Genomic DNA, 17,321 nt, shown 5'->3' with positions numbered 1-17,321 from the left:
CTGCAGGTGGTGACCACAGACCACTTCTCAGTTCCTATGCTTCCTGGCTGATGTTTTGGTCACTTTTGAATGCTGGCGGTGCTTTCACTCTAGTGGTAGCATGAGACGGAGTCTACAACCCACACAAGTGGCTCAGGTAGTGCAGCTCATCCAGGATGGCACATCAATGTGAGCTGTGGCAAGAAGGTTTGCTGTGTCTGTCAGCGTAGTGTCCAGAGCATGGAGGCGCTACCAGGAGACAGGCCAGTACATCAGGAGACGTGGAGGAGGCCGTACGAGGGCAACAACCCAGCAGCAGGACCGCTACCTCCGCCTTTGTGCAAGGAGGAGCAGGAGGAGCACTGCCAGAGCCCTGCAAAATGACCTCCAGCAGGCCACAAATGTGCATGTGTCTGCTCAAACGGTCAGAAACAGACTCCATGAGGGTGGTATGAGGGCCTGACGTCCACAGGTGGGGGTTGTGCTTACAGCCCAACACCGTGCAGGACGTTTGGCATTTGCCAGAGAACACCAAGATTGGCAAATTCGCCAATGGCGCCCTGTGCTCTTCACAGATGAAAGCAGGTTCACACTGAGCACATGTGACAGACGTGACAGAGTCTGGAGACGCCGTGGAGAACGTTCTGCTGCCTGCAACATCCTCCAGCATGACCGGTTTGGCGGTGGGTCAGTCATGGTGTGGGGTGGCATTTCTTTGGCGGGACGCACAGCCCTCCATGTGCTCGCCAGAGGTAGCCTGACTGCCATTAGGTACCGAGATGAGATCCTCAGACCCCTTGTGAGACCATATACTGGTGCGGTTGGCCCTGGGTTCCTCCTAATGCAAGACAATGCTAGACCTCATGTGGCTGGAGTGTGTCAGCAGTTCCTGCAAGAGGAAAGCATTGATGCTATGGACTGGCCCGCCCGTTCCCCAGACCTGAATCCAATTGAGCACATCTGGGACATCATGTCTCGCTCCATCCACCAACGCCACGTTGCACCACAGACTGTCCAGGAGTTGGCGGATGCTTTAGTCCAGGTCTGGGAGGAGATCCCTCAAGAGACCATCCGCCACCTCATCAGGAGCATGTCCAGGCGTTGTGTAGGGAGGTCATACAGGCACGTGGAGGCCACACACACTACTGAGCCTCATTGTGACTTGTTTTAAGGATATTACATAAAAGTTGGATCAGCCTGTAGTGTGGTTTTCCACTTTAATTTTGAGTGTGACTCCAAATCCAGACCTCCATGGGTTGATAAATTTGATTTCCATTGATAATTTTTGTGTGATTTTGTTGTCAACACATTCAACTATTTAAAGAAAAAAGTATTTAATAATAATAATAATAAAAGTATTTAATATTTTTTAGAGCAGTGTATAAAAATGTGGAACACTAACAAAAATGGAACACTATAACAATATAGAACACTATAACAATACAGAACACTATAACACTATAACAATATAGAACACTATAACAATATAGAACACTATAACAATATAGAACACTATAACAATATAGAACAATATAACAATATGGAACACTATAACAATATAGAACACTATAACAATATAGAACACTATAACACTATAGAACACTATAACAATATAGAACACTTTAACAATATAGAACACTATAACAATATGGAACACTATAACAATATAGAACACTATAACACTATAACAATATAGAACACTATAACAATATAGAACACTATAACAATATAGAACAATATAACAATATGGAACACTATAACAAAATAGAACACTATAACAATATAGAACACTATAACAATATAGAACACTATAACACTATAACAATATAGAACACTATAACAATATAGAACACTTTAACAATATGGAACACTATAACAATATAGAACACTATAACAATATAGAACACTATAACAATATAGAACACTATAACAATATAGAACACTATAACAATATAGAACACTTTAACAATATGGAATACTATAACAATATAGAACACTATAACAATATAGAACACTATAACAATATAGAACACTATAACAATATAGAACACTATAACAATATAGAACACTATAACACTATAACACTATAACAATATAGAACACTATAACAATATGGAACACTATAACAATATAGAACACTATAACAATACAGAACACTATAACACTATAGAACACTATAACAATATAGAACACTATAACAATATAGAACACTATAATAATATAGAACACTATAACAATATAGAACACTATAACAATATAGAACACTATAACACTATAACAATATGGAACACTATAACAATATGGAACACTATAACAATATAGAACACTATAACAATATAGAACACTATAACAATATAGAACACTATAACAATATGGAACACTATAACAATATAGAACACTATAACAATATAGAACACTATAACAATATAGAACACTATAACAATATAGAACACTATAACAATATAGAACACTATAACAATATAGAACACTATAACAATATAGAACACTATAACAATATGGAACACTATAACAATATAGAACACTATAACAATATGGAACACTATAACAATATAGAACACTATAACAATATGGAACACTATAACAATATAGAACACTATAACAATATAGAACACTATAACAATATAGAACATCATAACATTATAGAACACTATAACAATATAGAACACTATAACAATATAGAACACTATAACAATATAGAACACTATAACAATATGGAACACTATAACAATATAGAACACTATAACAATATGGAACACTATAACAATATAGAACACTATAACAATATGGAACACTATAACAATATAGAACACTATAACAATATAGAACACTATAACAATATAGAACACTATAACAATATAGAACACTATAACATTATAGAACACTATAACAATATAGAACACTATAACAATATAGAACACTATAACAATATAGAACACTATAACACTATAACAATATAGAACACTATAACAAAATAGAACACTATAACAATATAGAACACTTTAACAATATAGAACACTATAACAATATGGAACACTATAACAATATAGAACACTATAACAATATAGAACACTATAACAATATGGAACACTATAACACTATAACAATATAGAACACTATAACAATATAACAATATAGAGCACTATAACACTATAACAATATAGAACACTATAACAATATGGAACACTATAACACTATAACAATATAGAACACTATAACAATATAGAACACTATAACAATATAGAACACTATAACAATATAGAACACTATAACAATATAGAACACTATAACAATATAGAACACTATAACAATATAGAACACTATAACAATATAGAACACTATAACAATATAGAACACTATAACAATATAGAACACTATAACAATATAGAACACTATAACAATATGGAACACTATAACAATATAGAACACTATAACAATATGGAACACTATAACAATATAGAACACTATAACAATATGGAACACTATAACAATATAGAACACTATAACAATATAGAACACTATAACAATATAGAACATCATAACATTATAGAACACTATAACAATATAGAACACTATAACAATATAGAACACTATAACAATATAGAACACTATAACAATATGGAACACTATAACAATATAGAACACTATAACAATATGGAACACTATAACAATATAGAACACTATAACAATATGGAACACTATAACAATATAGAACACTATAACAATATAGAACACTATAACAATATAGAACACTATAACAATATAGAACACTATAACATTATAGAACACTATAACAATATAGAACACTATAACAATATAGAACACTATAACAATATAGAACACTATAACACTATAACAATATAGAACACTATAACAAAATAGAACACTATAACAATATAGAACACTTTAACAATATAGAACACTATAACAATATGGAACACTATAACAATATAGAACACTATAACAATATAGAACACTATAACAATATGGAACACTATAACACTATAACAATATAGAACACTATAACAATATAACAATATAGAGCACTATAACACTATAACAATATAGAACACTATAACAATATGGAACACTATAACACTATAACAATATAGAACACTATAACAATATAGAACACTATAACAATATAGAACACTATAACAATATAGAACACTATAACAATATGGAACACTATAACAATATAGAACACTATAACAATATGGAACACTATAACAATATAGAACACTATAACAATATAGAACACTATAACAATATAGAACACTATAACAATATAGAACACTATAACAATATAGAACACTATAACAATATAGAACACTATAACAATATAGAACACTATAACAATATAGAACACTATAACAATATAGAACACTATAACAATATAGAACACTATAACATTATAGAACACTATAACAATATAGAACACTATAACAATATAGAACACTATAACAATACAGAACACTATAACAATATAGAACACTATAACCATATAGAACACTATAACAATATAGAACACTATAACAATATAGAATACTATAACAATATAGAACACTATAACACTATAACAATATAGAACACTATAACAATATAGAACACTATAACAATATAGAACACTATAACACTATAACAATATAGAACACTATAACAATATAGAATACTATAACAATATAGAACACTATAACACTATAACAATATAGAACACTATAACCATATAGAACACTATAACAATATAGAACACTATAACAATATAGAATACTATAACAATATAGAACACTATAACACTATAACAATATAGAACACTATAACAATATAGAACACTATAACAATATAGAATACTATAACAATATAGAACACTATAACACTATAACAATATAGAACACTATAACAATATAGAACACTATAACAATATAGAATACTATAACAATATAGAACACTATAACACTATAACAATATAGAACACTATAACAATATAGAATACTATAACAATATAGAACACTATAACACTATAACAATATAGAACACTATAACAATGTAGAACACTATAACAATATAGAATACTATAACAATATAGAACACTATAACACTATAACAATATAGAACCCTATAACAATATAGAACACTATAACAATATAGAACACTATAACACTATAACAATATAGAACACTATAACACTATAACAATATAGAACACTATAACAATATAGAATACTATAACAATATAGAACACTATAACAATATAGAACACTATAACAATATAGAACACTATAACAATATAGAACACTATAACATTATAGAACACTATAACAATATAGAACACTATAACAATATAGAACACTATAACAATATAGAACACTATAACACTATAACAATATAGAACACTATAACAAAATAGAACACTATAACAATATAGAACACTTTAACAATATAGAACACTATAACAATATGGAACACTATAACAATATAGAACACTATAACAATATAGAACACTATAACAATATGGAACACTATAACACTATAACAATATAGAACACTATAACAATATAGAACACTATAACAATATAGAACACTATAACAATATGGAACACTATAACACTATAGAACACTATAACAATATAACAATATAGAACACTATAACAATATAACAATATAGAACACTATAACAATATAGAACACTATAACAATATAGAACACTATAACACTATAACAATATAGAACACTATAACAATATAGAATACTATAACAATATAGAACACTATAACACTATAACAATATAGAACACTATAACAATATAGAACACTATAACAATATAGAACACTATAACAATATAGAACACTATAACACTATAACAATATAGAACACTATAACAATATAGAACACTATAACAATATAGAACACTTTAACAATATAGAACACTATAACAATATGGAACACTATAACAATATAGAACACTATAACAATATAGAACACTATAACAATATGGAACACTATAACACTATAGAACACTATAACAATATAACAATATAGAACACTATAACAATATAACAATATAGAGCACTATAACACTATAACAATATAGAACACTATAACAATATAGAACACTATAACAATATGGAACACTATAACACTATAACAATATAGAACACTATAACAATATGGAACACTATAACACTATAACAATATAGAACACTATAACAATATAACAATATAGAGCACTATAACACTATAACAATATAGAACACTATAACAATATAGAACACTATAACAATATGGAACACTATAACAATATGGAACACTATAACAATATAGAACACTATAACAATATGGAACACTATAACAATATAGAACACTATAACACTATGGAACACTATAACAATATAGAACACTATAACAATATGGAACACTATAACAATATAGAACACTATAACAATATAGAACACTATAACAATATAGAACACTACAACAATATAGAACACTATAACAATATAGAACATTATAACAATATAGAACACTATAACACTATAACAATATAGAACACTATAACAATATGGAACACTATAACAATATAGAACACTATAACAATATAGAACACTATAACAATATAGAACACTATAACAATATAGAACACTATAACAATATAGAACACTATAACAATATGGAACACTATAACAATATAGAACACTATAACAATATGGAACACTATAACAATATAGAACACTATAACAATATGGAACACTATAACAATATAGAACACTATAACAATATAGAACACTATAACAATATGGAACACTATAACAATATAGAACACTATAACAATATAGAACACTATAACAATATGGAACACTATAACACTATAACAATATAGAACACTATAACACTATAGAACACTATAACAATATAGAACACTATAACAATATAGAACACTATAACAATATAGAACACTATAACAATATGGAACACTATAACACTATAACAATATAGAACACTATAACACTATAGAACACTATAACACTATAGAACACTATAACACTATAGAACACTATAACACTATAGAACACTATAACACTATAGAACACTATAACACTATAGAACACTATAACACTATAGAACACTATAACACTATAGAACACTATAACACTATAGAACACTATAACACTATAACACTATAACAATATAGAACACTATAACAATATAACAATATAGAGCACTATAACACTATAACAATATAGAACACTATAACAATATGGAACACTATAACAATATAGAACACTATAACAATATAGAACACTATAACAATATAGAACACTATAACACTATAACAATATAGAACACTATAACACTATAACAATATAGAACACTATAACAATATAGAATACTATAACAATATAGAATACTATAACACTATAGAATACTATAACAATATAGAATACTATAACAATATAGAATACTATAACAATATAGAACACTATAACAATATAGAACACTATAACAATATAGAACACTATAACACTATAACAATATAGAACACTATAACAATATAGAATACTATAACAATATAGAACACTATAACACTATAACAATATAGAACACTATAACAATATAGAACACTATAACAATATAGAACACTATAACAATATAGAACACTATAACACTATAACAATATAGAACACTATAACAATATAGAACACTATAACAATATAGAACACTTTAACAATATAGAACACTATAACAATATGGAACACTATAACAATATAGAACACTATAACAATATAGAACACTATAACAATATGGAACACTATAACACTATAGAACACTATAGCAATATAACAATATAGAACACTATAACAATATAGAACACTATAACAATATAACAATATAGAGCACTATAACACTATAACAATATAGAACACTATAACAATATAGAACACTATAACAATATGGAACACTATAACACTATAACAATATAGAACACTATAACAATATGGAACACTATAACACTATAACAATATAGAACACTATAACAATATAACAATATAGAGCACTATAACACTATAACAATATAGAACACTATAACAATATAGAACACTATAACAATATGGAACACTATAACAATATAGAACACTATAACAATATGGAACACTATAACAATATAGAACACTATAACACTATGGAACACTATAACAATATAGAACACTATAACAATATGGAACACTATAACAATATAGAACACTATAACAATATAGAACACTATAACAATATAGAACACTACAACAATATAGAACACTATAACAATATAGAACACTATAACAATATAGAACACTATAACACTATAACAATATAGAACACTATAACAATATGGAACACTATAACAATATAGAACACTATAACAATATAGAACACTATAACAATATAGAACACTATAACAATATAGAACACTATAACAATATAGAACACTATAACAATATGGAACACTATAACAATATAGAACACTATAACAATATGGAACACTATAACAATATAGAACACTATAACAATAAGGAACACTATAACAATATAGAACACTATAACAATATAGAACACTATAACAATATAGAACACTATAACAATATAGAACACTATAACATTATAGAACACTATAACAATATAGAACACTATAACAATATAGAACACTACAACAATATAGAACACTATAACACTATAACAATATAGAACACTATAACAATATAGAACACTTTAACAATATAGAACACTATAACAATATGGAACACTATAACAATATAGAACACTATAACAATATAGAACACTATAACAATATAGAACACTATAACAATATGGAACACTATAACAATGTGGAACACTATAACAATATAGAACACTATAACAATATAGAACTCTATAACACTATAGAACACTAGAACAATATGGAACACTAGAACAATATAGAACACTATAACAATATAGAACACTATAACAATATGGAACACTATAAAAATATAGAACACTATAACACTATAGAACACTATAACAATATAGAACTCTATAACACTATAGAACACTATAACAATATGGAACACTAGAACAATATAGAACACTATAACAATATAGAACACTATAACAATATGGAACACTATAACACTATAACAATATAGAACACTATAACAATATGGAACACTATAACAATATAGAACACTATAACAATATAGAACACTATAACAATATAGAACACTATAACACTATAGAACACTATAAAAATATGGAACACTATAACAATATAGAACACTATATCATACATTTTGTCATCCCAAAATGTAGGTAACTTTTTCTCCTATTTATCTTCTCATTCAGTAAAAAAACACCAAAATGATGTTTGATAAAAATGCCAAATACATATTGGTAATGACTGCAGTCTACAGAGCAGACACTATTGTACAGTATTTAACATCAGACGACATATTGTATTTACTGTGTTACAAAAAGTAGTCAATTTAGTTTCCAGCGCCTCGGCCTCTGGTCCTTTAAATAGATCTGGGATGAGATAGAATTCATTCAACCTAATGGTGATCTGTGACATTTTCTGTTCCTGTTTGTCCTTCACTTTTTTTTCTGATGGGAAAAGAGTGAGCTGAATATAGCCCGAGTGCCAGTCTGTTGTGCCATCATGCCAGCTCCTTGTTACTCAGCCTCAATGCATGCCAAGCTGTATGTCTTGTATGGAGTTGGCTAGAACACTGATCTGAGACCAGCCTCAATGCATGCCAAGCTGTATGTCTTGTATGGAGTTGGCTAGAACACTGATCTGAGACCAGGCTCAATGGATGCCAAGCTGTATGTCTTGTATGGAGTTGGCTAGAACACTGATCTGAGACCAGGCTCAATGGATGCCAAGCTGTATGTCTTGTATGGAGTTGGCTGGAACACTGATCTGAGACCAGGCTCAATGGATGTCAAGCTGTATGTCTTGTATGGAGTTGGCTAGAACACTGATCTGAGACCAGCCTCAATGCATGTCAAGCTGTATGTCTTGTATGGAGTTGGCTAGAACACTGATCTGAGACCAGGCTATGATGAATATGCAGGTAGATGATGAATAGGAATGAAACAATACTAAGAACTAAATGTGCCTTTTGAGTGCAGTGTGAAGTGAACAGTGGAGGATTGTTGATGGGTTTATTCATGAAGTCTTGTGAACACGAGTTGTGGAATAAAAGGAAATTATATTTTATAATATAAAGTCAAATTAGGGTATTTCTATGTTGGCTGATGTAACTGAGGTGTCCTTCTACCTAGCCTTCTGTTGGCCGATGTAACTGAGGTGTCCTTCTACCTACCCTTATGTTGGCCGATGTAACTGAGGTGTCCTTCTACCTACCCTTCTGTTGGCCGATGTAACTGAGGTGTCCTTCTACCTACCCTTCTGTTGGCTGATGTAACTGAGGTGTCCTTCTACCTACCCTTCTGTTGGCTGATGTAACTGAGGTGTCCTTCTACCTACCCTTCTGTTGGCTGATGTAACTGAGGTGTCCTTCTACCTAGCCTTCTGTTGGCTGATGTAACTGAGGTGTCCTTCTACCTGCCCTTCTGTTGGCTGATGTAACTGAGGTGTCCTTCTACCTACCCTTCTGTTGGCTGATTGAACTCAAATAAAAATGGAATGGCTCGTTCTTGCTTCTGTTTGTTCCGAATAAATCAAGCCGACGTATTTACAATGTTTTTATACTTTTTAGATATTATTTATTATTATTTACGTGCCGATGACCCTGCTGCATATTAAGATATTGAAAAGGTTTGCGCAATTGTACTTGGGGTGTTAGAGATAATTCAAGTTAACCTGGCCCCGGATCTGTTTAGTGATGATACAAGATAGCTTGGCACCCAGATCTGTTTAGAGATGATACAAAATAGCCTGGCCCCGGATCTGTTTAGAGATGATACAAAATAGCCTGGCCCCCGGATCTGTTTAGAGATGATACAAGATAGCCTGGCCCCCGGATCTGTTTAGAGATGATACAAGATAGCCTGGCCCCCGGATCTGTTTAGAGATGATACAAGATAGCCTGGCCCCCGGATCTGTTTAGAGATGATACAAGATAGCCTGGCCCCCGGATCTGTTTGTGCTCTCACCATTGCTCATTGTCATGAGTTGTCATAACAGCACAATCAGACAGGTACCCAGGCTAGATAAAAGACAGGCTGTAACAATGTATGTACTGACAAAACAATGTGTTTTATGTCCAGTAATAGTAGAACTAGATAACCTTCTACCTACTGTCACGTTCCTGACCTATTCTGTTAGTTTGTTGTATGTGTTAGTTGGTCAGGACGTGAGTTTGGGTGGGCATTCAAAGTATGTACTGACAAAACAATATGTTTTATGTCCAGTAATAGTAGAACTAGATAACCTTCTACCTATGTTGTTGTCCAGTAATAGTAGAACTAGATAACCTCCTACCTATGTTGTTGTCCAGTAATAGTAGAACTAGATAACCTTCTACCTCCGTTGTTGTCCAGTAATAGTAGAACTAGATAACCTTCTACCTCCGTTGTTGTCCAGTAATAGTAGAACTAGATAACCTCCTACCTATGTTGTTGTCCAGTAATAGTAGAACTAGATAACCTTCTACCTATGTTGTTGTCCAGTAATAGTAGAACTAGATAACCTTCTACCTCCGTTGTTGTCCAGTAATAGTAGAACTAGATAACCTCCGTTGTTGTCCAGTAATAGTAGAACTAGATAACCTTCTACCTCCGTTGTTGTCCAGTAATAGTAGAACTAGATAACCTCCGTTGTTGTCCAGTAATAGTAGAACTAGATAACCTCCGTTGTTGTCCAGTAATAGTAGAACTAGATAACCTCCTACCTATGTTGTTGTCCAGTAATCGGCCAATAGAAGCCCTGGACCACCAAGGATTTTCATTCTTGGATCTAGAAAACTGGTTTAAAGAAACCCAAGACTAACTCTGACTGACTACATTTGATTTGTTGTTTAAATGGGATTTATATTTAACAGATAGTAAGCTTCTGTTCCCAGCATGAATGTTTTCGATGTTTTGTTGAACCCGTTAAATGGGATTTATATTTGGTGCTTGTGCCCACAGGGCTCTGGTCGAAAGTAGTGCACTATGTAGGGAATAGCAACCATAAGGGACAAAAAAATCTTGATTCCCAAATAGTGTACAGGAAAACAGAAACTGGTTATTGTTTACAGAAAGTAAATTCTACGTGTAGAATGTTGTGTATATCTGAAATATGGACATGATCACTTTTATTGTCCTGTACAAACTGATATAAGGAAGTGATGTCAGAACTAAATGTATGGATGATGCTGTACAAACCCATTGGCTGATTCATTTACTCCAGGTTTGTGCATCATTTCAAACAGGAAATCAGAAAAACTTTTATAGACAATAGTGTTATAATAATATGAAAGACAATGCTGAACAACTAAAGTGTTTATGATCCAGAGTATATGATGAACACCCGTTTTCTAGAACGTTCTCTCTGCATTTTATTGCAGAAGCCAGAGTATTTAATTGTTTAGGTAGAGAGCCTGTTGTAACCTGGCCAGTGCCACCAGTGGATTGTCGCTGGCCTCTCCTACAGGGTAGAGTACAGAAGAGTCCTGCTGGAAGGAGCTCCTGGAGATATAGCCCAGGTCTGACCCACTGACGGGTCTCTTCTCCTGGGCAGCAGGATTCATCACCTCCACACCCTCCTCCATCTCTACTGGCTGGGAGTGGGTTATCTCTAACAGGGGAGGGAGGTACTGAATCTGACTGTCCATCGGTACAGGTGGGGTAACCTGGATGGAGCTGAAGGACAGTTGTGATTGGCCCATCTTGACAGGAAGTGATAGGTCCATCTCTCCATGCTGTTGTGATAGGTAGCCGTGCTCTGTGGACACAGAGGTGATTTCTGGGATAGCACTGAGACCACAGAGTGACAGCTGGAGAGACATGAGTTGTTCCAGGGTGTCAGCAGAGGGTTGACGAGAAGGACCGTATGCCTCCTCCTCTTCCTCGTTCTCTAGAGGGCAGCGGTCTGCTGTTCCCCACCTCTCCTGTAGGTGGAGACAGTTCTCTCTGGCCGAGGGTGGCTCACTCAGGAGAAGATCTGACAACCCCCAGGGTTGACTCTCCAGGTCATGCGGGTGCAGATCAGAGATAAGTACCCCAGGTGGGGCCTCAACGACCGGGTATGACGGGTACACCTGGTGGCTGTCAGAGCTGACCCTTGGAAGAAGCTCCAGCACAGACGTCCCATTACCTGGAAGAAGAAGACTTTATTACTACATATTAGACAGACATTTCTTCTGTTGTACCAAACCCCTAGCCTGGGTACCAGTCTGTTTGTGCTATCATTCCACTCCCCACTGATAACCTTACCTTCCAGTTTCACTTCAGGAGTCAAGACCTGGACTCCCTGGCTATTTTCATTGATCTCTACATCATAGCTGGGGATTGGAGGCCCCTTCCTGTATTCTGGAACACACTGTAGAACAGGAGGCCCCTTCTTGTATTCTGGAACACACTGTAGAACAGGAGGCCCCTTCCTGTATTCTGGAACAAACTCTAGAACAGGAGGCCCCTTCCTGTATTCTGGAACAAACTCTAGAACAGGAGGCCCCTTGCTGTATTCTGGAACACACTGTAGAACAGGAGGCCCCTTCCTGTATTCTGGAACACACTGTAGAACAGGAGGCCCCATCCTGTATTCTGGAACAAACTCTAAAACAGGAGGCCCCTTCCTGTATTCTGGAACAAACTCTAGAACAGGAGCGACCGGCTGTTCCAGTAGAGCATCATACTCTGTTCCTGCGACCACTTCCTCCTCTGCGTTGATGTCAACACACTCCTGTTCAAACCAGTCTGGGTTTTCTAGCTGGAACACCTGGAAGGCTTCGATGGCGTCACGCAGATCCCTCCCCGATGGACATGTGAAGTACTCTTCCACTCCGATCCCCTCGATGTGGCTGACCTGATTGAAATAATGCGTTCATTTTATTTGACACGTTCAAAATATACTTTACAAAAATATAAACGCAACAACTTCGAAGATTTTACTGAGTTACAGTTTATAAAAGGAAATCAGTCAATTAAAATAAATTCATTAGGCCCTAATCTATGGATTTCACATGACTGGGCAGGGGTGTAGCCATGGGTGGGGGGCATAGGCCCACCCACTTGGCAGCCAGCCCCACCGACTAAGGAGCCAGGCCCAGTTAATCAGAATATGTTTTTCCCCACAAAAGGGCTTTATTACAGACAGAAATATTCCTCAGCACATTTTTAAAGTGGCCATTTTATTGTCCCCAGAACAAGGTGCACCTGTGTAATGATCATGCTGTTTAATCAGCTTCTTGATATGCCACACCTGTCAGGTGGATGGATTATCTTGGCGAAGGAGAATATGCTCACTAACAGGGATGGAAACAAATTCGTGCACAACATTTGAGAAAAATAAATACATATATTTTGATATAGTACATGAAGAGTTTCCTCAGCCGTGAGAGTACTGGTACAATAATACATTCAACATAATTGATAAGCTAGCGTCTGATTTCCACTGTGGGCCTCACTGCTACTAGTGATGCACCAATATTACATTTTTGGCCGATAACCAATATTTTCCCTGCAGAAAAAAACACGATACCGATATTTAAAATTTTAGCGGCCTTTTAAGCATTCTAGTACAGTTAAATAGTTAACACACACACACATGGACGCAGCGGTCTAAGTGCAAGAGGCGTCACTACAGTCCCTGGTTCGAATCCAGGCTGTATCACATCCGGCCGTGATTGGGAGTCCAATAGGGCGCCGCACAGTTGGCCCAGCGCCGTCCGGGTTTGGCCGGGGGTAGGCCGTCATTGTAAATAAGAATTTGTTCTTAACTGACTTGCCTAGTTAAATAAAGGTTAGACACACCACACTGACTAAAAAGTTATTCTGTTGGCATTTACGTAGGTCCCCATTACCAGTTAAACATAATCAAAACCTATTTCTTTCACTTACTTGCTGTGATATTTCATTGTTAATTTCTTCAGTCGTTTCATTCTCAACCAGGATCCCGTTTGGGTCTTTGCGTGTCAAAGAGACTCGTCAAATAACACTATTTGAGAAGCTCGTCAAATAACACTATTTGACGTGTCAAATAAGCTTGTTTACCAATCAGGATCTGAATATGACTGCACGTCACATAATAATTTAACGCGCTCATATTTTTACGTAGTTATTACACATTGATTATACTACCACTCGTATTTCATATGTCACAACGATTCATCGATACGTATGCTATGATGCTGGAGAAGTTGTCTCGCACACCTACAGTGCTGGTCATGAAAGAAGCTAGCTAGCTCATGGATGCAAACAATGTTCTTCCCCAAAGACACAGCAAAACGACCTAATCTGTTTCAGTAGCTGTCGTTAGCTAGCTAACTACATAGCTACAGTTGAAGTCGGAAGTTTACATACACTTAGGTTGGAGTCATTAAAACTCATTTTTCAACCACTCCACAAATTTCTTGTTAACAAACTATAGTTTTGGCAAGTCGGTCAAGACAACTACTTTGTGCATGACACAAGGATTTTTTTCCAACAATTGTTTACAATTGTTATACCCCATTTCATTGATCCCCCAATCCTTAGGTAAAGCTGTACAGTGCAACATGAATGTCAATACACACAATAGGCTGACTGGGGAGGTGATTTCACACAGTCCCGCGATAAGAGCTAATATTTGCGTGAACTCTTCACAGTTGTGTTCTGTGGGTGTCACTGAGTAGACTGATACCTCATTTCATTGCTTCACATTCCAACCTTGTTCAACATGATCTTGTCTAAATATGACATGATTCCACCAACTGTAACCTTTCAAAGAGGTACTTTTATTTTGAAGGCAAACCGCAAATTCCACTATTGTGCCTAATCCTTATTGTGGCTAGCCTCACAACACATACCCCGGTACGGTCGAGCCTCACTAGCCAGATGAAGCTAGCTGGCTGCTTATAACGTTAGCTTTGGGCAACAGGGTTAAGTAGCTGGCTGCTTATAACGTTAGCTTTGGGCAACAGGGTTAAGTAGCTAGCTGCTTATAACGTTAGCTTTGGGCAACACTGTTAAGTAGCTAGCTGCTTATAACGTTAGCTTTGGGCAACAGGGTTAAGTAGCTAGCTGCTTATAACGTTAGCTTTGGGCAACAGGGTTAAGTAGCTGGCTGCTTATAACGTTAGCTTTGGGAAACAGGGTTAAGTAGCTGGCTGCTTATAACGTTAGCTTTGGGCAACAGGGTTAAGATGCTGACTAGCTATTTATTTTCATGAACTGAAGTTCAATTTCAACAGTCGAACAACAAGCGGCTTCCTAGCTGATACTTACAAGGATTCCTAAATCATTGCTAAGAATAATGAAAATGGCTGCAGTTTCTACTGGTCATTGTTTTCAGGCTGGTTGTATTGGTGCTAGCTAGCTACCAAGCTAAAGCTAGCTACCCCAGAAGTTGCGGTTGAACAAATAATGCTTTATTACCAACGCGGTGTTGTAAACACATCGTTTGTTGCCGGTGTTTACTTGTTTGCAGACTTTTTTTGTACAGCTTTGACATCTGTATTTTACGTGGCGTCATTATGTCACATTATTGACACGCAAAGACCCAAAAGGCGTTCCATAGTATGTCGTGAAGCTAATATTACACTATTACTGTGTAACTCCGGTAGGGCATTAGGTGCCAAAACTTGACCTACCCAGTTGCGGCCCACTTTTTGGAGGCAGGCCACTCGATTTCGTCTCTGCGTTATATTGGCATCGAACATGTCACCCTCCCTAGGAGAGGGAGGGTGACATGTTCGATGCCAATATTTCTTTCTTCTAGATAACTCCGGTAGGGCAACATCTGAACAATAGCGCACTTGGTAACGTTAGTGTGTACCGGTGCTCGACCAGTAGGCGAAAGCCAACATCACCCACGACAGAGAACGGTTGATTGTCAAGGGCAATGAATTTCATTATCTTGGCTTTAATGGATTTCACCTTTGATTTGTCTCGCTGAAATGTACTTACTCTTTCAAATGACTGCTGGACTTGTTGACTGCTCGATCCACACAGCAGACATTGTGGGCTAGGTTAGGAATTGACTGCTCGATCCACACAGCAGACATTGTGGGCTAGGTTAGGAATTGACTGCTCGATCCACACAGCAGACATTGTGGGCTAGGTTAGGAATTGACTGCTCGATCCACACAGCAGACATTGTGGGCTAGGTTAGGAATTGACTGCTCGATCCACACAGCAGACATTGTGGGCTAGGTTAGGAATTGA

At 34.8% G+C, this 17,321-nt stretch overlaps 1 protein-coding gene across 1 annotated transcript in view; it reads right to left on the bottom strand.

Annotated features, from left to right (window-relative positions):
* Window positions 1-12,150: 12,150 nt before the first annotated feature.
* LOC129864946 (interleukin-17 receptor A-like) overlaps window positions 12,151-17,321 on the bottom strand; it is a 20,783-nt gene continuing 15,612 nt past the window's right edge. The window contains exons 13-14 of the mRNA XM_055937284.1: window positions 13,392-13,983; window positions 12,151-13,272 (exon numbers count right to left, since the gene is read on the bottom strand). Of these exons, the coding sequence (XP_055793259.1) occupies window positions 12,536-13,272; window positions 13,392-13,983 (1,329 nt within the window). The 3' untranslated portion in view covers window positions 12,151-12,535. The remainder of the gene's footprint in view (window positions 13,273-13,391; window positions 13,984-17,321) is intronic.

The sequence above is a fragment of the Salvelinus fontinalis genome, chromosome 11 (assembly GCF_029448725.1).
Source record: "Salvelinus fontinalis isolate EN_2023a chromosome 11, ASM2944872v1, whole genome shotgun sequence".
NCBI classification, from domain to species: domain Eukaryota; kingdom Metazoa; phylum Chordata; class Actinopteri; order Salmoniformes; family Salmonidae; genus Salvelinus; species Salvelinus fontinalis.
Note: the sequence above shows the minus strand (reverse complement) of the source record. Positions and strands in the feature narration are given on the sequence as shown.